General features: G+C 40.6%; 2 protein-coding genes across 2 annotated transcripts; both read left to right on the forward strand.

Moving 5' to 3' along the window:
* The first annotated feature begins 7,388 nt into the window (after positions 1-7,388).
* Positions 7,389-15,875, forward strand: LOC142368879 (E3 ubiquitin-protein ligase TRIM38-like). The gene is made up of 8 exons (XM_075451081.1): positions 7,389-7,459; positions 9,818-10,408; positions 10,677-10,772; positions 11,461-11,694; positions 11,985-12,132; positions 12,304-12,330; positions 12,658-12,833; positions 12,929-15,875. Exons 2-8 carry the CDS (start codon positions 9,821-9,823, stop codon positions 13,310-13,312), a joined length of 1,653 nt encoding a protein of 550 aa, XP_075307196.1. The 5' UTR covers positions 7,389-7,459; positions 9,818-9,820; the 3' UTR covers positions 13,313-15,875.
* A 1,568-nt stretch (positions 15,876-17,443) lies between these two features.
* Positions 17,444-24,136, forward strand: vbp1 (von Hippel-Lindau binding protein 1). Its single transcript, XM_075451316.1, has 6 exons — positions 17,444-17,559; positions 18,412-18,536; positions 20,262-20,328; positions 20,699-20,797; positions 22,439-22,577; positions 23,144-24,136. Exons 1-6 carry the CDS (start codon positions 17,479-17,481, stop codon positions 23,218-23,220), a joined length of 588 nt encoding a protein of 195 aa, XP_075307431.1. The 5' UTR covers positions 17,444-17,478; the 3' UTR covers positions 23,221-24,136.
* Positions 24,137-25,973: the final 1,837 nt, after the last annotated feature.

Consider the following 25,973-nt stretch of genomic DNA (forward strand, 5'->3'; position numbering starts at 1 on the left):
CCATTTTATTGTGTCATATCTAGGGCTGGGCGAGTTAACTCGTTATTATCGCGTTAACTCATCAATTATTTCACGCCGACAAATATTCTATCGTGCATTAGAGCAGGTTTTATTATTAATTTTATTATTGTAAAAGTCTGTTGCTCACAGGCTTTTATTTTGTAAAAGTCTGTTGCTGTCTGCTGCGGAACCGGAAAAAAAAGTAATCGGCGGATCCACCAAACATGGAGAAGGGTACGGAACTTTTACTCGGCCATTTTCATTTTAAAGTTCTTCCAGACGGCGGAGTCGACAGAACCAAAGTCATCTGTAAACACTGCCAGGTTGAATTATCTTCTCACCGTATTAGTTCCAGTCTAAAATATCACTTAAAGCTGCAGTCTGCAAGATTTGTTGTTGTCATATGTAAAGTCCTACTTTTTGGCATTTTAAGAGTTTACATGATCTATCAGAACGCTTGAAGTTGAAAACGGTGACCTCCGTAGTCGCAAAATGCAAGAAATGCTTATTTTTTAACCGAAAAATAAAAAGTTATTCAACTTCCTGTCCCGCCCCTTCAAAACACATGAGAACTCGATGCGCCTACACGACTCCTCATTCATCAACTCACCTGTCATTTGCGATCATGGAAGACACAGTAAGTAGACTAGCCCGAAATGAAGTTCAATAGTCTAGATAAATAAGTGTGGGGACGAGCCTACCTTGTATCGCGCGTGCACAATCGGTGATTGACAGGCAGCAGAGCCCAGCTCGTAACCTGATTGGTTACCTTTTACCGGTCCGGTAAAACCGAAACAGACAGTGGAGCGAGGCTTCTACATAAAAACTACATAAAAATGCTGATGTTAAAAGTGTGTTTGCACAATAAATGTTATGACACTTTCATTCATATACATATTCGTACATTTAAAATAAAACTAAATGCTAAAATTTTTTGCGTACAAATGCGATTAATCGTGATTAATCAGGGAAATCATGTGATTAATTAGATTAAACATTTTAATCGTTGCCCAGCCCTAGTCATATCATTTTCTGTCTTTTATATACATTTTCACTAAGTGCACATTGTTCTGTATGACATGTTTTATGTAGTTTTTTTCTCATTTAATCATTCTACATATTGGTACAAGTTTTTTTTAAAGATCACTTATCTTTAAAAGTGATCTTTTATAGAAAATAAAGAAACTTTTGACACAAAGGACACACACATGCTAGATTTGCGAAAATATTATATTCATATAAAACAGATTTTGACTGAATATTCACACATTATAAATGACCACATACCACCAGTTAGTAGACAGCACTAATGGTTTTTTTTTATAAATCATTACATTTCCACACAGTGAAGTTACATTAAAGAGAAACTTTTGACCATAACTCCTTAACTACTATAATTTCGTCCAACACAAAGCTAAGTCCATAACACGCAAGCAATGTTGATAGCCGAACACATTTGTTATTTTCAAGAACAACCTACTCACTCATCAATTAACCCCAAATGAAAATGTGGAAATGTTCATATGTTCTGCATTAAATCTGAAATAAATATGGTGACTCGCCCACTACGATTCATAGAGCTGACTTTGTAACACATCCTAAGTGCAAATAGCCGAACACATTTTTTCTAAAAAAAAAAACAATTTGCAACAACGTGTGCGTGGATTGAGCCACGACAACATCTGCTAAAAGTAACTCTGAACTATTTAATCAGGACGTTTGACTATCTTTGCCTCGACTACTAAACTTAGAGACAAAACCCACTTCCAGACATTCCATAAGTAAAGTTTGCACTACGCTTTCATTTGCAAATAGGACTTCAAATCAAACACCTGTCTGATTCTCCTTGTAAAAGATGTCCTTGTCAGCCCTTTTTACCCACGTCAGTTTAAATCCTGCTGCAATCCCATCCTCTCTCATTTTCTTCTCTATCTGCAAAAGAGAGATTTCCACGGAAACACGTTAAAAAAAACCACACACGATATAATTAAAAAATAAAGTCTAATCTAAAAGCCTTTGCCTTTATTTTATTTTTTTCATATTGCGTTTTCCAATTGAATATTGTATGATCTCTTCCCACACTTGCCTGAGTCAGGATGGCCTCCGTCACGGCGGGGTCGTTCAAGTCAATCGTAGATTTCAGTGCCGTCATCTTAATTCGAAACATCGGCTTTGGGCCTGCGCGCAAAATAGAATAACTCCACTGTGAAAGAGGTCTGAATTCAACTGTGTCAAAGAGGCAAAGTTGGTATGAGTTGGTATGGAAAACAACTCACGTTCATAGCATATGAAATGAAATGGGTCTTCACAGCTATTTTCGGCAAACCTTCCGCTGTTAACGGGGTCAAGCATGGTGACTGCGCAGTCTGTTCCAGCTTGGCCTCCAGGGTGTCCCCCCACCCAGTGTTGGGAGTTGTGCACAGACCCATCTGACCACCACATCCAGGTGTGTCTGTGCAAGCCAACCAAAGCCATCGTGTCATGGGCCACCACCTTCCTGATCTCCTCATCGTCTGCTTTCGTCTTCACGCTGGCCAGATCCGTGTGGTGCCGCCTGCAGTAGGTCTGAGCTTCATGCCACGGCTTTGGTTCATTTATCAAGAAATATCTCTTCGTGGAGGTGTTTTGCGAGCCTGAAAGATCATCACTTCTTTCACTCATACTCCTGCTACTCAAAATTCTCCTTATTTCCATTTAAGCAACAGTCAAACATACTCCTTCTGCAAACATGATTTTTTATTTTTTTTATTTAGAATTAGATGAAGAAAGTATTTTTCTATTCTATTCTTCTATTCTATGTAAAAAGAATATGGAAAAATGATAAATCGTGTCATTTGGCTGTTTTTTTGCTGGTTTTATTCTTGTAAATAGACATCAGATAATAAATGTAAAAACGTTTCTATGTTGTTGTTTTTTTGGAATTTTAGAAACTAGAACAGGAAACCTTTTTACTCACCACCACCTGTGTTGTTGTAGCACACAAAGGGCTGTGAATAATCACAGTCAACATCACTCCAAGTGCCTTTCAATAGAGCACCGCATATCTCCCACCGTTTCCTCGCATTGTCTGGCTGGTCAGGGTCCCACTCAGTATTGTAATTTCCCTGTTGAAAGAGGTGACCCTCTGGCCACCGCCAGCTCCACCATATGTCATACAGACCTATCCAAGCTCTTCCGTTGTAGCCGCTGCCGGCAGATGCTACCAATCGTTCCAAGTCCTCTTCGCTGTCTACTGTGGCCAGGTCGGTATACTTTTCTCTGCAGTAGCTTTGGGCTTCAAACCAATTCTTGCCCTCAGAAACAACGATGTACCGACGGAAACATGAACCAAGTCCTTCGATCAAAGACACATGTTGTTTCATTAGAATTAGGAAAATCAAATGAAGCCATCTATTGAAGTGCGCATTTATTCTAAACAAGAATCCAACCCATTCCAGCTTTTAACCCATCCAACCTAGATGGGTTAAAAGCGGAGGACAAATTTTGTGTGTATGCATGTATGGATGACAATAAATCTGATCTTAATCTTAATTTAAGGTGAAAGGTGTGAGGAAAAGCATGCTGTGGATCAAACAGACCAGATACTGGTGTATCTTTAACACGTTGCATATAACAGATCGGGTCAAATCCCTAAACAAGTCGGACATGGAATTAAAAACTAAATTCACACCTCCTCGTCAATGGGAAAAATGCATCGTCTTTTTCTTTGTGCGGGTTCGGTTCAAATTGACCCCACATTTCCATGTACGCTTGAGAAAAAAAAGCCATCATTTTGATGACATACTCAACAGTAGCTGCTGAATATCGTTTTGATGCGACTGTTGTTCTGAGCATTCCAAATATATTAGCACATAAGAGTGTTTGACCATCCTGCACAGAAAAACGTGGCAGAAAAGTGTAAGGAAGGAGAAATGTACTTTGAAATTAAAATCAGTTGAAAGAGGGTCAACTCTCTTTGAAAATGTCTGCATGGGATTGTAAGCATGCTCTCTGAAGAAAACCATTGCATGTAATGTCAAATTAAAAACAAGTCTGCAAACTTACCTGATAAAAGGACAGTACATAGTATGGCCCCTCTAAACCCTGTTGATGAAAAAAAAATTACTTTCAGGAACTGTTCTAACATTATCTGATGATATTTAGTTAGTCTACAATGAGTTGGTCCATCTACGACCAGTCACTTGTCAATCTCTTTTCCACGCTTTAGAAGTGCAGAAAATAAAAAGGTTAAAAAAACATAACAATTTATCTGCTTTCATCTTAATCGGTAGGCATATTGTATACCTGAATATACTGGAGTGCAGGTGGGCAACATTTCCAAACTCCCCAACAGTCGTCCTTTCCCCGAAATTTGTCTTGATTCTCTGTGGACAAAGTTTGCGCTCACGCCTCCTTATTTCCTGCCTTTTTTCCCTCAATCCTTTGTTTTCTCCTGACTTGCTCCCTTTAAATATATCTGAGTCCCCTTGAGATGCAAAAACTGCATCACTGTCACAATGCCATTTACATCTTCTTTAAAGATCCCTCCCTACAGGAAAACACCCTCCGATATAGTCACGCTCCTGCAAATCACATGAAGGAGGCATTATGAATGGAAAACCATCAACTTATGGGTGAATAATAACTCTCCTTGCTGAAAGATTAGGGTGCATTATATAAAAGATGTAGATGAAGAGACTGAAGATAGAGCCTGGGGTCTTTTTCGCCAGTTGAATTGGAGGTGACTTAGAGTTTGATTTAGTTTCGTGCCGTCTTCGGTACTACAAAGCAGATGTGAAACCACACAGATTCACCTGATGCAAACAGCATGCTAATGTAAGCTGATGCGTGGTGCCCTGGTTGGATAAATTGGCATACCTCTGGAAAGTTTTTTTTTTTTATCAGGAGATGGTGTAATATGGCAAGAGTGCACAAAGGTTACAAACCCCATTTCCTAAAAAGGTTTTTTTTTAACAAACACAAGTACAAAAGAAAAGAAAAATACTTTCAGTGCCTTTATATAGGGTTTGTAACAAAAAAATAAAAGTAGGATGCAATGCCAGCAACCCAGCAAAAGAAAGAAAAGAGAGAGAAGCAAAGAAGAGTTTATGAAATATGAAAGTGACAAGTGGGGGTGCCAGTATTGGATATAAAAGGAGCGTTAACCCACGGAGTAGTCTTTTCATGCAAGCTCATCTATTTTTATCCGTCTCCTGCAGAGAACTACTGACCAGATCTGAAACAATATGAAATCAATAAGAAATTGCATCGATCTTTTGACATCCGTAGAGAATAATCTTGTAAAAAGATTCAGGGAGTCTGGGGAAATCTCAGCGCATAAAGGCCCAGGAGAGACTTGACCTTTGAGCTTTCTCACCAAGCCACCGCGATTGTTATCACCACATGGACTCAGGGATCATTTCGAAAACCATTTTCAGTCAGCACAGTCCTCTGCTACATTCAGAATATACAATACATTACCAAAAGTATTCATCTGCCTTTACACCTGCCTTAATATGAACTTAAGTGACAACCAAATTCTTAAGCCAGAGGGTTTAATATGACGTCGGCCCACCCTTTGCAGCTATAACAGCTTCAACTCTTCTGGGCAAGCTTTCCACAAAGTTTCGGAGTGTGTTTATGGGAACTTTTAATCATTCTTCCAGAAGCACATTTGTGAGGTCAGACACTGATGTTGGACGAGAAGGCCTGGCTTGCAGTATCCGCTCTAATTCATTCCAAAAGGTGTTCTATCGGGTTGAGGTCAGGACTCTGTGCAGGCCAGTCAACTTCTTCCACACCAAATTCCGTTCATTCATGTTTTTATGGAACTTCTCCTGTAAACTGGTGCAGCTGCAGTCATGTTGGAACAGGAAGGGGCCGTCCCCAAACTGTTTCCACAAAGATGGAGAAGCGTGATTCGTCACTCCAGGGAACGCGTCTCCACTGCTCTAGAGTCCAGTGGCGGCGTGCTTTGCACATCTGCATCCGACGCTTTGCGTTGCACTTGGTGATGTATGGGTTGGATGCAGCTGCTCGGCCATGGAAACCCATTCCATGAAGCTCTCTACGCACTGTTCTTAGGCTTATCTAAAGGCCACATGAAGTTTGGAAGCCTGTAGCGACTGACTCTTCAGAAAGTTGTCGACCTTTGCGCACTATGCACCTCACCTGACCCCGGATGTCATTTTACAACTGGACTTGTTGCACAGGTGGCATCCTATCACTGCACCACGCTGGAATTCACTGAGCTCCTGAGAGCGACCCATTCTTTCACAAATGTTTGTAGAATGCCGAGGTGCTCAAATTTATTCACCTGTGGCCATGGAAGTGATTGGAACACCTGAATTTAAATATTTGGATGGATGAGTGAATACTTTTTGCAATATAGTGTATCTACTCTGCAGAAACGCCACTGAGATTTCTGGGCACGAACTTATCTCAAATGGATAAAAAGAGAGTGGACACGTTTCAGCTTTCTCTGTGAACTACTTAAATCTGGTTCTTCGTGCCAAAGATGAGAAAGACCATCCAGGCTGAACGCCCACACCATCACTGTCCATCGATGTTCATGGTATGGTTGACTGGCAATAGTCTCGTTCATAACCATTTTATTTTTTAGATATCAAATCTTGAAACATTCTAAAATCAGAATCATGTGAACCAAAGAGGAGTAAAACGTTTCCTTCTGACATGCCGTTGAGTAGAAGCCGAGAGTATTTCAAATTTGTACTGTACTGAAAAGGAAGCAAAGGCTTCCACCACTGGTAAAATGCCCCATCGCGTGACTGCCTGTCACATATATTCTTATCTGAAAATGTGCTCCAAATTACAACTGGTTGCGCTCAAGATGTTATCTGACAGGCACAAAGGGTAAATAACAACCACTCTGTCTCCATCAATAATAGTCTTTCCTGTACGCTAATGTGCACTGCCTTTATTCAAGTGTAAAAAGGAAAGCTTTTAACATGTTGACACTGCTCTTATCTGAAGCTAAATGTGTCCCTTTAACCATGTAATGCACTGCAGCATTCCTCCAACCTGTCTGCTGTCTAAAGCAGATACTTCAGGTCTGTTGTAAGTGGAAAATGTTAACCATTGGACTCAAACGCCACACCCATGACGCAAACACACTCTTACCCTGTCTAAGGGCTATTATCAAGTATTTCCATGATCACATATACATGTTCACATCCATACACAAAGTTTGTGCCACAACCTGCCAGTTCTGTTGTGTTGGCACAGTAACTAATGATGGGCTGTGCTGGAAATGCAGCTATCTTAAGATTAGGTGGTTTAAGTGAAGCGAACAGAGAAACCGGTCAGAGTGGCTTAGGAGAGGGAGGGCTTGGCTGATGAATAACTGTTGACGTTACGTTTCCCTGTGTGACAGCTCAGCCTGTAATGTATTCATGCTAACTCATACAGCAGAGTCACCTGCTCTGCCGTCACGCACAAGTGGCTGCTTCAACTGAGAGAAGTAAGTATGAGCAATATGCAGTAAGAGCTAAGGATTATCTTAATAATAGAAATGTTTTATAGTGGAAAAAGACTGAGAAAGTGCTCATTGATCAGTTTTAAAGGTTCAGTCACAGATAGATGAAAAGAGGAACTGTTAGATATTAGCCAATTATGTCTGACCTGCTGCTCAGAAAAGCATAGAATGTTACAAATGCTGATATTTGTATTTAAATGGGCTTTGTTTTGTGCCACTGTGCCTTTTTACTTTTACAGATGAAGAAGTAAGCAGCTTTGAGCAACAGTTTAGTGGATTTACGAGATGAGTTAACCCTTTAGTCACCTTTGGTGTCTTTGTGTTCATGTGTAAAAGGGTAGTTCAGTATGTGGGTGAAAACAGACTTAGCTCTTAGGTCAGAGGACTGACACCGTTCATTTGTAGGCACTATGTAAATGAAGCTGCAGCTGCTTCAACCTAAAAGTCTGAATGAGTTTGGTCACTCAGCAGCCACATTGGAAACACCAGCGTGGACCTTTAAACTTTGAATGCACAAGGATTTGTATACCAAGCTTATTCATGACTGAATACATAGTGCCATGATGTGACCAAAGTGCTTTATGTCCAATTCTTAGATTTCTTGGTAGCCCTGTTCATGCATGATGTCGTCTTCTTCCATACCAATTCCAAGCGATATCTGCACCCCGCCACTAAAAACCGCAGCTTTAATGGCAGGTCTCTCACTTTCTGCGGCGTATAATCTGAACCACTTTTAAAAAGGGAAAAAGGACTAAAACGTTTGTCTTGTTCTGGAAAACCACAAAATATTGTTCTAACAAATTGGATTGAATAAACGAGAAAGAATAGCGTGTCATGTAGCAAGCAATTTTGGAGAAATCCAAGCTAGTCAATTTCCTTTAATTCCAGTATTAAGCTAAGCATCTGGTTAGGCCAGGTTAGCACAGTGGTAAGTTCAAATCATGAAAACTTGTAGTCTGAATTGCAATTTGGATGATGAGTTAAAGCAGTTCTTTTACTGAAATCAGTTTTTGCTTAATGTTCACAGAGTAGTTGTTGTGGCTAACAACGAAATTTGATATCTAACGCCTTATTAGTTTAGAGTGAGGGAGTAAAGAATTACTTTGGAATGTGATTGATAGTATATATGTACACTTTCATAAGAAATAAACAGTAAGATTTAGATTGTAAAGCATTAAGATGAAAATAACTTGTAGTCTTAGTCTTAGCTAGATTAGCATAAAATAAATCCTGTCACTTAAGCCTTTAACCATTCCTAGAAATATTGTTACTGCTTATTTTCTATTGAGGGCTATTATCCAATGTTACATGTTCACATATACATGAGTATGTGTGAACGTCTGAGTTAATGTACTGTTATATAAAGGGGTAGATAGTTATGAGTTTTCCGTCAGTGGAATGAGAGCTGGTTGTAACTAGGCATAATGTTTTTCCTATAATAAAAATGATCAAAGTTGAATCTTTACTGGGATAAACAAAGCTAATTTATGAGGAACTCAGTCAAAGGGCTGTTTTTATGTTGGCTAGTGTTAATGTCAATGACTCCACAACTGGAATAATACTGTAAAACAACCGAGTGCACAGCTGGAAAGCACAGACTGATCTCCACAAAGAACATATCGCCATCTGCAATTTTATCGACGTTATGTTTGGGGAGAGGAAAAACGCTACGTTCCAGTATAGGGTGTGGAATAGGAGGGGTGGCAAGTCTAAAGAAAATGCCAGGACAAATATTCTCAAAGTGAACCTTAAGAGATGGGTCATCGTGCCACAAGACAATGACTCTAAGCAAGCAAGAATGCTCTGCCAGAGAATGGTTGACAGGAATAAAGCCAATGCTTTGGAATGACCAATTCAAAGTCTTGACTTCTGATGTGAGCAGTTAATTGTATTAACAATACGGTGTATTTATTTTTGGATCAGATGTTTGACTCATGTTTCGGTAGGACTGCAGGAATGTAATTTCATGTCTGAGGTAGTAGTGTGTAAATGTGCAACCGTTGTTATGTTGTTATTGTGACATGCTGTTATGTTAATCTGAGTAAAGACTGGGTGTGCCTTGTGTATGTGGTTTGTGGAGAAAACTATGACAAATGCACTGACCAAAGCAAACAGAGCTGGGCATATGAATCCTGAATTTTAGGAAAAACATATTGTGCTTCAACGTATTTACACAGTTGCACACAAATGGGAGCAGAATCACTGGTATCATTGTTTTGTTTTAGAAAACTAGCAACATGGGTAAGCAGCTCTCTTTCTGCCCGTGACAGTGATTTTTCTGCACTTCCTAGATTAAAGATCTTCCTCTCGCTGATCACAACTTCCTCATTTCTCGTCGTACAGATAATGGCCTCCTCGGGCAACATGCTGCCGGAAAAACAGTTCCAGTGCACCATCTGTCAGCACGTGTTTACCGACCCAGTGACCACTCCTTGTGGACACAACTTCTGCCAAGCCTGCATCCAGACTGTGTGGGACAGCAGTGATGCGTGCCAATGCCCCACCTGTAAGAAGTCTTTCACCTCCCGGCCTGAAATAAGCATCAACACCGCCTTCAAAGAGCTCGCCGACTCGTTTAAGCAAATTATAGTCTGCTCGTCGGCTTCACCGCTGTCTGCAGCCAAACCGGGTGATGTGGTGTGTGACGTCTGCGCCGCCACATCCCAGCAGGTGAGGGCCCTAAAGTCCTGCCTGGTTTGTCTGACGTCCTACTGCGAAGCCCACTTGGAGCCACACCGGAGGGTCGTCACCCTGAAGCTGCACAAGTTGATGGAGCCGGTGAAGAACCTGCAGGACAGGATGTGTAAGAAGCACCAGAGGTTGCTGGAGATGTTCTGCAGGGACGAGCAGATGTGTGTGTGTCAGTTCTGCACCGAGACAGAGCACAAAGAGCACCAGACCGTCACTATGGAGGAGGAAAGCAACGAGAGGAAGGTATATGGAGGATATTCTGCTTTATAGAATGTGGGTCTAAGACAACGGGGGGTTTCAAGACTAGATCATGTGAGACAGAAAGAACGCCCCATTTTAATTGTAAGAATTTACATGTCAGGACATGATTTTTAAAAAGCGTAACACCTTAGAACTGAAAAAGGGTGTACTTTCAGGACTATGAATGTCCCAATGTAACTGAGTTAAATGTTATACATTATATGCTTTCTACCAACAACTCAAAGTTTGCTCTCTTTTTTTCCCTGTTTAGGTCCAAATGAAGCAGACTGGGGCAGATTTACAACAGACCACCCAGGAGCGACTGAAGAAAGCAGGGGAGATTAAAAACTGTCTGAAGCTTAGCACAGTAAGTTGTCATGGAAACATTCATTCCTGTCATCTAGTTGAACTAAGCAGATGAATGGAGTTGAGTCATCAAACATTTGAAATTATAGGGGATCTCGTGTACTCCACCGAGGCCAATGCTGGGTTTCACAGCTTTAACCAATGTGATCCCGACTTGCAACAAAACGTTGCGCTTCTTGTTTCGCCGACGCTCTCGAACCAAGTTTCGTGAGATTTGGTGAGCTCGTGCTGTAAAACATATCTCCACATCAGCTTTCATGCTGGAGAAAGAAAGAAGGTCCTCTTCCTCACTTTACGTTTAGGTTGTCATCAGAAATGGGTTTAGAAAAGCAGTTTAGGCTTTTGGAAGACCATAAAAGTAGAAGGCATGATCATGGCATCATTGTGTACTTGCTATTTATGTTCTCATATGAGCAGTATGCTGATAAAGCCGCCTGGTAAAAGGCAGCAGGGATACGGATTTCTCCAACAGCATAGAATTCATTAAAGCATACCTTCCACTGCTCTCTTTGGTTCTTCAGATATACTAAATATTTCCAGCCCTGCTATTTGGGGCAAATAAAACAAAAATGGACCCAGAAGTAGGCAAGTTTAATTGAAAGAAGTTTATTGAGCTTAATGCATTGATCGTCACTGAAACATATACTCACGGTTATAGTTCAAACATGCTTTCTAATATCTTTATCCAGCTGAGTGCAGAGAAGGAGATGACGGAGAGCGATCGTCTCTTTGCATCTCTGAGCCGCTCCATCGAGGAGATACGAGCTGAAGTCAACCTAGAGATTAAGGAGAAGCAAGAGGCTACAGAAAGGAGGGCGGAGGAGCTCATCGGCGAGCTGCAGCAGGAAGTCACTGAGCTGCAGAGGAGAAACACTGAGCTGGAGGTGTTGGGGAACACCGATGACCACCTGCATCTCTTACAGGTTAGCATGGACATCAGACTGTGGTGAGTGTGGGGTGTTTAACTTAGGAAGGCAAGGATTTTGAACAAGATTGATAAAAAAGAGGGAAGGAATATGTGTTTCTCTATCCGACCCAGCGTTTCCATCACATGAACTCTTTTTCAATTAGATGAAGGTGAGGTTTTGTGGTAAAAAAAATGAATTTGTAGTTTTGTGTCGGAAACAATTTTGGCCTTGATAGTGCACCATTTTTTGGGGGGTGAAAATATGACACATTCATGCAAAAATTTGGAATTTCTTCCCTGTGGCAGAGCTTGCCCTCTCTCATGTCGCCCCCACCCACCAAACAATGGATGGAAATCGGCGTCCACCCTGAGCTCTGCGTGGGCACGGTGAGGAGAGCGCTGTCCAAACTGGATGTCACGCTAAAGAATGAACTGGACAGGTTGAAGAAAGAAGGTAAAGTGAGCTAAGACGGGCTGCTACCATTAAATTCAAGATGAAATAATATTTTTCATGAGATGAAAAATTTAATCTAACACTGTCATATACACACTAAGGTCAGACAAACAGTCCTTACATTTAAACACATTTCAAAGCATTACTTTCTTTTCTTTTTTCCTCTGACAGAGATGAGAAGGATGCAGAAATATGCAGGTATGAACATGTTTAACACTGATATCTAAATCACTTTTTTATCAACTAAAGAAGCCACATTTTTCCATTTTTTTCCCCATTTAACCTTACAATCAATTGTGTCCAGTCATTTATTCTCTGAACTATTTCACCATTTAATTTGCTCATTACCCTTAACCTTCTCAGTTATGCTGCAGGCTTCCCCAAAGACTAGGAGATTCCTACTCGTGACCTTTGATACTGGTGGTTGTAGACTGGGTGATCAATCCATGTAAAAGGCTGGCAGTGGAAAAGAAAAAATAATGCCATTTGTGACGGTAATGTTTGAACAATGCCTTATCTCTATAGTCGATGTGGTGTTGGACCCACACACTGCCCATCCAAACATCGTCTTATCAGCTGATGGAAAGCAGGCGGGCCGAGGTGAGCTGCTGCACATCGTCCCTGACAACCCCCAACGCTTCGACCCCGTCATCTGCGTTCTGGGCAAGAAAGGCTTCCTGTCTGGGAGGTTCTACTTCCAGGTGGATTGCTTTTTCTTTCAACCACAGTCGCTTCTGAAGCTCCACCAACACTAAAAGTGTCACTAATCCTTGTAATGGGTTTGGCTGTAAATTAGGTTGCTGTGGGTCAAAAGACCTTCTGGGACCTGGGCGTGGTCAAAGAGACTGTCAACAGGAAAGGCATGATCACCTCCACGCCAGAGAACGGCTTTTGGACGGTGCGTTTGAGGAACGGCAGTGAGTATCGAGCTCTGGACTCCCCCTCTGTCCTTCTTGCTCTCCATGAAAAGCCACAGACTGTCGGAGTGTTTACAGACCACGAGGAAGGAACGGTGTCGTTCTTCGATGCGGATGCAGGCTCTCACATCTACACCTTTACCGGGTGTTTGTTCTCTGAGAGGATTTTCCCCTTCTTCAGTCCAGGAGTCTTTGATGATGGGAAGAACGCAGAGCCATTGATTATCAAGGCTGCCAATGATGTGATGTCGACTCCAGAATGAGCCTCTAACTATATTCTGAAGATGGGATTGATATTTATACAGAGCTGATTCAGTGTTTTTAAGTAATATGTTGGTTTTTTTGCTATTTGTGTTTTCATATAGAGTGTCAGTGATAGCCTCTAAGGTATGGCTTCAAAATGGCTCCAATGGACTCACGTTAAGAAAACTTCTTTGTTGAACTTCTTTCATGAAATACTGTGCTTTTCCACCAGTCATTATGATTTTAGATTCTCTCCCTCTGATCAGAGTTCTTTAATGTGCTTAAAAATAAATCCATCCTTAAATAAATAATAGGCCTCAAAAGTGTAAATGTATGGCCATCATGTATTTTATTTTCAACTGGCTGTCAAGTTTCACCCTCCTCAGCTCCTCCACCCTCTTTTCCAAATGTCAGTTCTAGCTGAAAAACGACTAAGAATAGTGATGACCAAATGCCAAAATCAAGGCTTAACAACTCCAGTTTGCAAATAGTGGATGATGTCATGGTGGTGACATCCTTCTTTTATAGCAAATGCAGTCAGTGGTGTGGAACTGTAGAAGTATCTGCTGATAGTGATTCATATTGCTTAAAAATGCAGGAACTTCATGTAAAAACTGAACCTTTTTCCAGTTTCAAAGTTGTTTTTTTACAAACAAGATGCGAGCAAAGAATGGCCTGTTGCCTGGTTTTGTTTTGCTGACAAACACTAACTCAAGATATCATAGAAATGACTGTAGATCAGCACTAATCCTCATTATATATGACATACAGTTCACACATGGACTGTATGCAAAAGATGGATGTAGCCATTAGATGGGGATGTGAAGCCAATAAAAAAAATGGCTTTCGCTTAAAATAAATTATCAACTTTTCCCGTGAATTCAGCAGTTAAATACTTTTTAGCCCTTGTGGAAGGTTATTTTTGTCCTCTTATGTGCAAAGTAGTATCACTACTAAATATTGTCATATTTTCCTGCAAAAAAGCTGACGTGGCTGAACAAATCTCGCTGTCAAAAGGTTTCAAAAGGGCAGTTTATGAACCAGTATGAAAGATCCTTCAACCTTTGCCCTCTGCCTAAACACAGCTGTCATAAAAGTTGTAGTATTCCCACTGAAGAACACATTAAGAGTGTAAGAAAGAAGAACACTCTGTCTCTAAACAAGCTGGACTAACTTGACTCACTTTTTGTAACTGATCTGATGAATGCATGTCACAAAGAGCCCTAAAACTTTACCATATGATTAATATAGCTATACCATCAATTACACAACAGCTAACTGTATGTGCCTCTATTTCTTGTATTAGATTAATCAGACATCAGAGCGGTATAAATTAGTATAGACTTTAAACCATCTGTAGTTTCTCCCTAAATTAACTTTGTAGCCTATTTGGTATTGTGTAGGATTTTTACACTGACGCACATAAATACCTGCACCCTCTGAGCCCCATTTTCAAGTCAAAACTTAATATTGTACTGCTGTATAGCAAAATATTTTTTATAGCGCTGCTTTAGAAGGGATAACGGGATTTAAATTTGATGATATGTCTTAGATGTAAACAAAATGCAACATTCGCTCTGTAGCCTACAAAGAAAGAGCTTTCGTGGTACAGCGATCAAGCTACTCGGTGCTCCTATGGTGCTCCTTAATCTCCCTTACCATCACATTAATCTATCAAAAATTGTGCAAGAATAATGCCATGACCAACATGTTTTGATCAATGTTTCTATGGTGATTTTGTTTTTCAAATAAAGAGGGGTTGGTTATGTTATTCTTTGCCCAGAAGGCTAATTTGGTTTGCAAGACTTTTCCATCAACTTCAAAAGACTATCCGTGTTTCCATGTGATTTGCATTTAAAAGGCTTTGTGGTCCAAACCCATCGAGGATCACTGCAGAAGAAAGGAATCATTTGGCACTCGAATATTAGTGCAAACTGTCTTGCAATGTTGATTCTGAAATGTGATCAAATTAAACATGACATTAAAAAAAACGCTCATTTTCAAATAAAAGTTCAACGAATTGTTGTTGGTAACTCAGTAAATTGCTTAATTTAAGTTCTTATTGATCAAGTTTTATGGCTATGCAAGATTTTGCAAACTTGTTAGAACAACTTGTTTAGCCACGTTAACAACTTGATAAGCGCATTAAACCGACCAAATTGAAGGGACAGCAGTTCTCTGTTTTTGTGCATATCAAACAGACATTCTGTAAAAATGCCATTTTAGTTTTTAGAGTTCTGTTACTGGGAACCTGATGAATCCAAGTCCAGCAACTCCTATGATACTTTTAGCTAGGTTACCCTGTGCTTTGCTAGCTAGCTAGCTTGCTGCTAATTTCAACATCTGTTTTCTGGATGAAAGGCTTTTAGTGCTTTTTGTCTAGTTTGTCTTCATTTGTGGCTGAAACATGTGTTAAGAGTGGTGGTGAAATTATAGGAAAGGTTCAATTTTCCAACTCAAAGACACAAAAATTATCTTTGAAGCTGGAAAAAAACTACAGAGGACGGTAATACACTTCTCTCTTACATCTTTAGTAGTAAACATAACTATTTGTATCCGTTGTTAATATGAAATATTGATAAATAAAGCTTAATAAAATCTTTGTATACTACCACAAAACTTTTCTGAGTTTGGAGGAACAGTGGATTTTTGTGAGACCAAGCAGGCCTTGTGCTTCTAATTTACATACGACAAGACAACCCTCAGCTGCTCTCAATCGACCACCACCAAAGATAGTATGGTAATATGATGATTCTATTAATGATGTTTGAAATGTTGACTTTTTTTTACACTTTTATTATCAAACTGAAACTTTCCACCATATAGACCGTGCTACTGAGGAGAGTCTGGGGTTGTTGTTTTCGTTTTACCCCGAGGGGAGTGGGCATAACATGGATTTATGAAATGCTAATTGAAGTAGATAATGTTAAAATGAAGCGTTGAATGGGCCAGTGCAGAAGATGTCTCAATCGAGCATCTTGTTGTCAACTATTTCATTTACCTATTCATTTAAATTAAAAGTACTTTTTGCTTCCGGAAACTCTAATATTTGATTGCTGTGTGGTTGATAAAGTGTCTAATCAAGGAAACTACACATAACCTACTGTTTTATGTCAGCAGTCATGAATTTTGATGAACCGTGTTTCTAAAAATTGGCGAGAGGCTGCAGAAATGTATTTGTAAAATACTCTTGGTGAGATTCAAGATGGTGGCTGTCAGTGCTGAATTTTCCGGATCAAACGTAAACATGACCTCAAGGAAATTTGTGTGTGAGCTGTCAGATTTTATTTTTGTGTTTGTTTCAACTGTTTTTGAATCAATTCAACAATCGAGTGAAAAATGGAAGACTAAGACAGATCATTTCTGTTGTACAAGGATGTACAAAGAGGGAAGAAACACTGCAATCAAATTGGAAACTTTACATACTCTTTGCCTCCATCAAGGAACAGTCATTTCCATGCGGTTTGCATTCCAGGCTGCTGCCATAAAAGATCGGTACGATTGACCATGTTACAACAACAGCATGTCCAAGTCGGCCTTTTCAAACCTCTGAACTCATGCAACCCACCACAAGAATTTCTCATCATGGATTAAACCTCCGCTGGAAATAGCCACAGAGCGTATTCCCACAAGGGTAACATAAAATACACTGCTGAAGGACTTGAAATTAAAGGATTTTTCTATCGATTGAGCACATGAGATAGATTTCAAACTGCAACAGTCACCAAATATAACTGTTCATAAAGATCTCCTAATACTAAGAGGCATTAAAACACTAAACAACATGATATACAACCCCAAATCCCCCAAAAAGTTGGATGCAGTGTACACATGTAAATGAACAACAGAATGCAATGATTTGCAAACCTCACAAACCAGTATTTTATTCGAAAAATAAATATTGTAAGCCCTTTGCACCTTTGAGCAGCACTGCTTTAAAAACAGACATTATTTTGCCATGGAAATCCCTGCAGGGGCTCAAAAAATACTCCAGAAATCCCTGTATACAAGTCCTCTCCAAACCTTATTTGAACCGTGAAGCACAACATACACAATGAACAGCAGTGTCATCTGGTGGACAGAGTATCAAGAAAACGAAATAGAGAGAGAGAGCTGTGGAGAGAGTGTGAGAGACGACTTGTGCGCATGCTTGAACGTCAGGAAGAAGGAGTAGCCTCTCTTCAACATGGCGGCGACCATAGACAACAGCAATGCCGTCCAGGCGACAAAGAAAAGGCACCTCGGAATCCCCGAAGCAGTGTTTGTGGTGCGTTAAGCCTGACATTTCTCCGAGTGTCACTTGTCTGTTGTGGAATTAAACCGTTCTAGCTGTAGCCGATGTTTACGTGCGTCACGCTTGCTAACGAGCTAGTTAGCTAAGCTAACGGTATAGCTAACATAGTTAATCCTGCTGTGTGTGCATGTTGGGCGGCTGCTCCCCGTCCATCTATGGGCATTGCTGTCTGTGTAATAGCCGTTTCTTAGATTTAGTGTACATTTTCTCTTTTCTAAGATTTAAAATATTCATTTGGTCAGTCTAACTAGGAGTTATAACGGGGTTGACTCGTTATAATTTTCCCCATTCAATGTTCTCTCAAAATATTACCAAACCCATGTATTTGAATGAGCAGTTACATCTGGAAGAGTAGTGAATACAGCTTAATATGTGCAGTCTCTTGGCTGTCAGCTCTCCTCTTCGGGGGGACTTTGCAGGTGTACTGGATAGAATTATCTTTTAAGAAATATATTCTAACAAAAACCTTACAAGGGACTACTTTCAGTAAGAGTGAATTTTATTTTATAAGTTTCAGAAGAAGTGAACGAGGCATTAACTGAAAAACTTTTCTCAGTTTGCACAAGTCCGTCAAAAATAAACTACAACATTTGTATTAATGTTCTTGTCACTAGTTAAAGAGAGAATGGAAAGGAACGAGGATGCTGCTTTTTAAAAAAAAAAAATATATTCTTCTGCCTTTCATTGTGATGCGTCTTACCAAACATTCTTAACTGAGCAGTGTCTGCTTAAAATCCCACTCTAATCTGACCTGTCATTGTCAATTCTCAGGATTTCAATTTAGTTTGTCTGGACTCACTCTTGGTGGATTTTTTTTTTGTACAGGAGGATGTTGACTCCTTTATGAAGCAGGCCGGCAATGAGACGGCTGATGCGGCGCTGAGGAGGCTGGACGAACAGTACCAGAAATATAAATACATGGAGCTCAATCTGTCTCAGAAGAAACTTAGGTAACACAACCTGAAGAACACTTGACCACACGCACAAGTTCCACAGTTCTTTACACATGTCCAGGGCTTCTCACTCACTTTTTCTTATTATAGCACTGGTGCTCTGAATTCGTTCCTCCACCTCTGGCCGTCTTGCTTTCAGATGGCTGTATTAACTTTCTTTGTTTTCTTCATTGCGGTCAGATTAACCTTTGCTTTTCGCCAGTCCCTCACAACTTTCTCACTTGCTCCAAACTTTCCTTCTGCTGCTCAATTACAGTTTTCGGCTGCGCATTTTACTACCTGCAGGATAGGATTTTCCTTCTCAGTCGTCTTTAAGTTAATTTTTTCAGATGTTCAGGAGCAGTGTATAGTTAGCCTAGAGTGTCCAATCGCGGCTGTAGATGGCAATTCTTACTCCTTAGGTCATGTCAGTCAGTATGAATTAACATTTAAAAACATGTTAAATTATATATATTTTGATATTAAGTCGCAGGACCAGCCAAACTATGTAAAAAAAAAAAGTGTGACTTATATTCCGGAAAATACGGTAGATGTGATGTAGTCAAGATTAAAAAAAAAAAAAAAAGAATGTATTTTGTGTCATAGTGCTGTCTTTATGAGTTTCTCATGTCACAGTCGGCTAGCTTGTGTTTTTGCATAAAGAGTTAGCATTTAGAAGCACTACGTCTTCTGTGAAGATGAAATCATGTTTTTTTTTTTTTTTAAACATGACGGACTAGTTTCATCACAAATATGAAGCGAATTACAAACTCTTTCGTACTTTTATTACCACAGAATTGGGTCCATATCTGGTCTGAGAACCAGGACCTTTTCACACTTTTTAGCTGAGAGATAAACTGTCCTATCGCGAAGATTTATGCATCGTTTCCAAAACTCGACACAAACCCAAAACTGAAATCGTGGAATTATTAAAGAAAGCAGGTTGAATATGGCTGTCATGTGCTGCTTATAAAATCAGGATTTTATTAGAGCAGAGCGGCAGTCTCGAAATCGTTTCAGTGACCGCAGGTTGACGCAGTCTTAATGAGCTGATATTCAGTCACAAATTTAAAAAAAAACAGAAAACATGTGAATGAGAGAAGCTTTTTTAGGAAATTCATCTGGATTAATGTTTTTACAAAAAAAGCCAATAAGTTGGGAATTTGAAGCATGTACACAGCTTCTAGGTGCATTTGAGTCCAGCGGCGCATACATGCAGGAGTGGAATATCTGGGTGTGTCGGCCGGATTTAAAAAAAAAAGCTCGATTTCATGCCATTTTTGGTCAGAGTAACATTTTAAAATCCAGTTTAGATGGGACTAACACAGTTAATTTTTTTTGGGGGGGTTGGGGGGGGGGGGGGGGGGGGGGTATTTTCTAGTGTAATGTAAACATACTTCCTGATTATAGTGTTCTTATTTGAAGGTATTGGAAGTTAATAAGTTGACACAAATACTTTGCCTTAAAAGTACAACGTTTTCTCATATGAAGGGGGAAAAAATAAAGCTTTGTATAGAATAAAGATGCATTAATATCATCAATAGTCATTTTGGAGTAGCATTGCAGCCCTCTGAATTGAAACTTTGAGTTTGAGTTGCCACGTGGTTCTACTTGCTGCTTAAAATGGTCTCGCTTCAGCAGACACAAACTAACTTCGCATTCAAGGAAAGTACAGTGTAAAGATTCCCATGATGGCTTTCTTTCTTTCTATCGTAAAACTAATTTATTTCTCTTTTCTTTTAGGTTGAAAAACCAGATCCCACAAATCACACAGACGCTAGAAATCCTACGGCACATGCAGAAGAAAAAGGTAGCGCTGTTGTTACTAACTGTCCACTGTTGGCTGCTTGTACAAGTGTTCGCTGGTGAATGTGACTCTGAGATTTGAGTTTACTTACACAACATCACAAGCAAAGCAGGAAACTGGAACTGAGTCAGTGCTGGTTGGTCGGCCGCTAATGTTAACAGGCCTTCCAGAGGACGACAGGAATGGCTTAATAATGAGTTTCAACACTACTGGAGTTGTCAGCATCTTTCTAAGCATGTTGATCAGATCCAGAGTGCAGTTAAGCTTCTGGTTCTATTTTTTTTATCCAAAGTCCTGAACAAAGTGAACCAACCACATAATCTCCTTTTTTTTTTTTTTTTTTTTTTTTTTTTTTTTTTTTTTGTTCCCACAGGAAACCACAGAACCCATGGAAACACACTTCCTATTGGCTGACAACGTTTACTGTAAGGCCTCAGTGCCGCCCACCGACAAAGTGTGCCTATGGTTAGGGGTAAGTAATGATCAGGCAAAGCTTTTATTTCCACAACGTTGGAGGAAACGTCAGAGTAATGCCAGATGCGCCTCTCAGATGTAACGCAGTGAAACCTGCAAATAGTTGCCGGTTGTTGCTTAGGAGGCAAACGCAAACCTATCTGACAACCAGCGCTGATGAAGTCCATGGTGCATCATCAGTCTATCATCTGGAAAATATTTGGATTTTAGAAGAAGAAAAGAACACGGGGCGGGGTCTGTACTGTATTTAGTACGGCAGTCGCACGAGCACGCCTCCGGTGAGACCTGGTGGCGCTAATCCAGCTCGGACACACGCGATTACTGCATCCGTTGTGGTCGAGGGTGGCGACTGTAGTGCTGTACCTGATGCTGTACCGTGATCTGTATTAGATCCGTGGTAAAAGATGGCGAAAGAAACTAGAAAGCCTTTAACTGACAAATATGTGCTAGGTGCTGTGAATGGCTGCCCACCGCTCCAGGTTGGCATCAGTCTCTGAGTGTGTGACCCTGTGCATGTGTGTGTCAACAGGTGCCAAAATGAATGGGTTAAAAGCGGAGGACAAATTTAGTGTGTATGCATGACCAATAAATCAGATCTTAATATCAAAGTGAGACACTGAGCATTTTTGTTGTGCGATATAAAGTACTATAAACACTTGTTTTTTTTCATCATGTTAACATTTTCCAAAATAACTTGTTCTTAATTAGAAATCTCTCTCTCTCTCTCTCTCTCTCTCTCTCTCTCTCTCTCTCTCTCTCTCTCTCTCTATATCTATATATATATATATGTCTATATGTTAAAGACATATATATATATATATATATATATATATATATACATATATATATATGTGTGTGTTAAATAGTGCATCAGGCTGCATTGAAGCTGCACAAGACGATTTAATTTAAGTGGATAATGTCTTCTTGACCTCATTTGAACCTTTAAAGGGGAACTGCGGTATTTTCAACATTAAGCCTCTTTTTCTCAACCTGCTTCAGAATGGCAAGTCATGTGCATGTCCTAAAAGGTCCGTAAAAGCACCATAAACGTCCGTTTTCAAAATCATCAACTCACCGGAGTGGTTACTGGTGTGCACTGGTAATCCATATCATTATTTGGCAGCTCGTTCATGCTCGAACTATTTTCTTAGCCACCTCACAGCCGTGGATAAACTTCCGCTCAGCAGTTGAATCTGACTTGCTATACTCTACACCACTTGATGGCGGAGTAATATCAATGAACATCCAGTCTTCCATAGAACTCAATGGGATTTACAAAATGTCAAATAAAACACGACAGAAGCAACTTTTCGCCACGAAATTTGATATGGATTACCAGTGCACACCAGTAACCACTCCGGTGAGTTGATGATTTTGAAAACGGACGTTTATGGTGCTTTTACGGACCTTTTAGGACATGCATATGACTTGCCATTCTGAAAAAGCGTTGAGGGGGGTTCTAAAACATTGCAGACGACTCATAAAAGAGGCTTAATGTTGAAAATACCGCCGGTCCCCTTTAACAGTTGTTATATATTAATTTGCATGAAACGCAGTGCTGTTGCAGGAATAAAAATGCCACCAGTGGAAAGTCCTTCTCATTTCATGTGCTTCCGACCGCCCCTCCTTTCCCTTAAAGGCCAACGTCATGTTAGAGTACGACATCGACGAAGCCCAGGCTCTCCTGGAGAAGAACCTGTCCACAGCATCTCGCAACCTGGAGACGCTCGAAGATGATCTGGATTTCCTGCGAGACCAGTTCACCACCACCGAAGTCAGTATCCTTCCACAGTGCTACGGTGATAAAAGTTTCAGTTTTTCTTTTGCACGCACACACTTATTGTTCCAGCTTTTCCTGCTAAAGGGATCGACCCAGCTTCTGTCTTCAGCACCGAATAAACACGGTGAAAACGTGTTGTGGGCTTTGGGGGCGTTTTATGCAGCAGACAAATGGCGACACCTGCTGGGCCGATGTGTGAGTGGAGCCGTGATTGCACGGTTAGTCATAGCAGAAGTAGTACTGTTCTTATTCGATAAACATTTGATTGTGTACCGCATTTTTATTTTAAGGGGAAAATTCTTTTAAAGTCCCAGCATTTGAAATAATTTGATAAACGTACTCAATATGAGAGCAGATGGGCGATATACTTGTAGCCTCCATGTGCAGTAAGCTGAAGTTGGTTAATTAATCTGCTGTGGAGGGAAAAAAAAATGTCACTTTAGAGAAGTTTCCATTCATTTGCATTCATAAGCATTGTTATCTTTCAGCGCACACATGAGGAAATGTGCATCTGCTCGTGAGAGCCCTCGTTTCTGTTTCTTCTTAACTCGCTGCTCCCCTCAGACATGGCACGCGTCTACAACTGGGACGTGAAGAGAAGGAGCAAAGAAAACCTCCTGAAATCAGTTGAAAAGTCTTAATAACCGCAGGACTCGCGAGTCCACATCCACTTGTGCTCACTGTCTTTTCACAGTCATTTAGAAATGTTAAACCCCCACCCCCCCCTCAAAGTCACGTCTATGGTCACCCCAGAGCTCGGCTCAGAGAGGACGGCTCTGAAACACTTCTGCAAGTTTTGCCCGTGCTTGATTTGAACTCATTGAGGTTATTTGGATGTGCGGGCGCCATTTGTGAGGTCGGAGGGAATCGAGCATACGTAAAACTTCAGTTTGATTTTCAGTGTCCACTTTGTCCAGCCAAGCTTTCCACTTTCCACCACCACCACCACTGTTTTCTGTTGACTTCTTACTTTTTAAAGTATTTTTTCAAGTAAAAACTAACAAAAAACAAAAGGCCACGAAGCAGTTTTGTATTCTTTTTATCGATTTGAATATGTTCCTGTTGTATTTTTTTTTTGTTTGTTTGTTTTTTGTTTTTCTGGCAGATTCTGAGTGAGGGTTTTCTCACCCCATCTTCTCCTCCCTGCATTTTCTATCCTCAGCCTGTGCTCTCTCTCACCCTGCAACAGCACTCACACATGGGCCTTTAGGTTTTTGTAGACCGACGCTCGCCGGTGCTCCGAGTGGAGTCTGCTCAGCAAGTTGGCGATTATCAACCGAAGACCAATACAGAATAAAATGGTTTTGCCTTTCAGCTTTGGTTTCCAGTTACTAAAAGACTTTTTGGGGGTTCACATTGATCAGCTTCGGTCCCGTTTCAAACCCGCTGCTCGCCCTCCATCCCTTGACCTTCCACACTCCACCATCTCTTCTCCTCCTCCCCGTCTTCCGCTCCTCCTTGCTGCTGTCCTGTCTGTATTTATTTGTCTTTCACTGTACTCATTACATAATGAATGAAGTAAAAGATGAACATTTGGGCAAAGAAACGAGACCTTGAGGGGTGCTCTGTGTTTATTTTTCCGCTGCTAGAAAAATGCTTGATTTTTGCATTGAGTGGATGAAAACGTGTGCAACTGCCGGCCGAGGCTGTCACGATGAGCATCGGTATTGAAGATATCTTTCAATTAGAATAAATAACGGCCTGGGAAATGTATATTTACAAAACAAAAGCAACACTGAACTTCTAAAATAAGGTTGCATGTAGAATCTTAATGGCTTTCTGATGCGTTGTCCATTTATCTGAAGTTGGTCCCCATCGTTCTCCTTCCTCCAGCATCAGAATGAAATAAGAGTCCAGCACGCAATGACAGCTGCTCAGCTGACCATCATTTTAATTCCCTCAACCGACCTCATGCCCGTACTTCAGTTGAAGTTATCCGTCGGGGTTGAAAGAGATCTCTTACGTTCGATGTTGACGTGTCATGACGGCTGAGAAGAAGCCTGCGTCTCCTTCAGCAACAGCATCCACGATGGCTCTGCAAGTGCCAGGAAAAAAGCTCAATAACAGAACGCATATGGCTATCAGCTGACTAAGGCAATAAAAACGTAAAAAGTGCTCGTAGGGCAATAAAATCTTCCCTGTGACTGAGACAAAAATAAACCAGAAGAATGCTGTCCCTGCAAAACTGCGGCAGATTGCCGATTGCCAGACGGATGCACTTTACTCTGCTGAAAAACCTTTAAAAGTTCTTACGCTTCATTTAAGTAGCTTTTTAACAGGAAACGTGCTGCGAACTGTAGGCTAAAGATCACTAAACGTGCGCCGTCCAAAGTAGTGCCTTTGATAGTCATCGCAATCTTATCTGCTGCTGTAAAGTGATTTCAAGAAGTGAGCTCATTCAACAGCTGGCACACATGCACATTCCCCTCGTTATTCATGTGAATTATGCTGAATCATGCTTTTTGAAAGCTTGCTCCTTCTGCAGACTTTAGGCCATTTAAACTATTCAGCTTGTTGTGAACATTTCTGCCAAGACTGTTGGTGTTTCTACCATTAACAAGGGATCAAATGTGGCAAAAGGGCCCTGCCAGCAGCATCGGTGGTGCATTACTGTGGACGTCTCACTGAACGAATCAAGCCTCGGCCAGTCGTTTTCATGCTTTGAATAAAAATAACAGGAGCTTGATATTTTAAAGAACTTTAAATAAAGGCACAGCATGAGCCTCCAGAATTAGCCAAATGTTATGATGTGTGTAAGTTGCGTAAACCATCCAGGAGGAAGTAGGCTTTCAAAAAAGACATGCGAAACAATACCAATTTTCCAAACTGATTAGCTTGAATCAGTAGTCCAGACAGCTAGAAAGATGAAGTGAGATGAGATAAATGAGATGAGGAAAAAAAAAAGACTTTTCAGTTTGCTTGATGAGCACAGCCGAGGAGGTGAAATGGTCATCTTTGACGGGATAGAAGACACACAGTACAGCACGCAGCACCTGTGGGAACAAGGATATGTTCAAGGGGAAAGAAATCAGTTTTGTTACCCAACAGACTAATCCTTTTCAGTACAAGGCTGGCACTCTAAAACTGATCTGTCAGGAAATCAAAGGTTCAAATGTGAAGTGACTGCCACTGGATGATATTCATCAACCTGGTTTGGTTGAATCCCTAAACCTACTGTCTGTGAAAAGGTAATGGACATGAAATGTTTGTTTGAAATGTTCGGACCAATGATGTCCACGAGTTCCCCAAGTTTCAGTTTGGAGGTATCTGGTTTTTTCATGTTTTGAACAACAGATTGGCTGAAAATGCCTCAGAAATTATGCACGTTTTGGAGAGTTTGCTTATCCACTTCTTGCTGACTGGTCGAGTCTTTATGTCGAATATGAAGCGGCAC

This window comes from Odontesthes bonariensis, chromosome 19 (genome assembly GCF_027942865.1).
Source record: "Odontesthes bonariensis isolate fOdoBon6 chromosome 19, fOdoBon6.hap1, whole genome shotgun sequence".
Taxonomy (NCBI): domain Eukaryota; kingdom Metazoa; phylum Chordata; class Actinopteri; order Atheriniformes; family Atherinopsidae; genus Odontesthes; species Odontesthes bonariensis.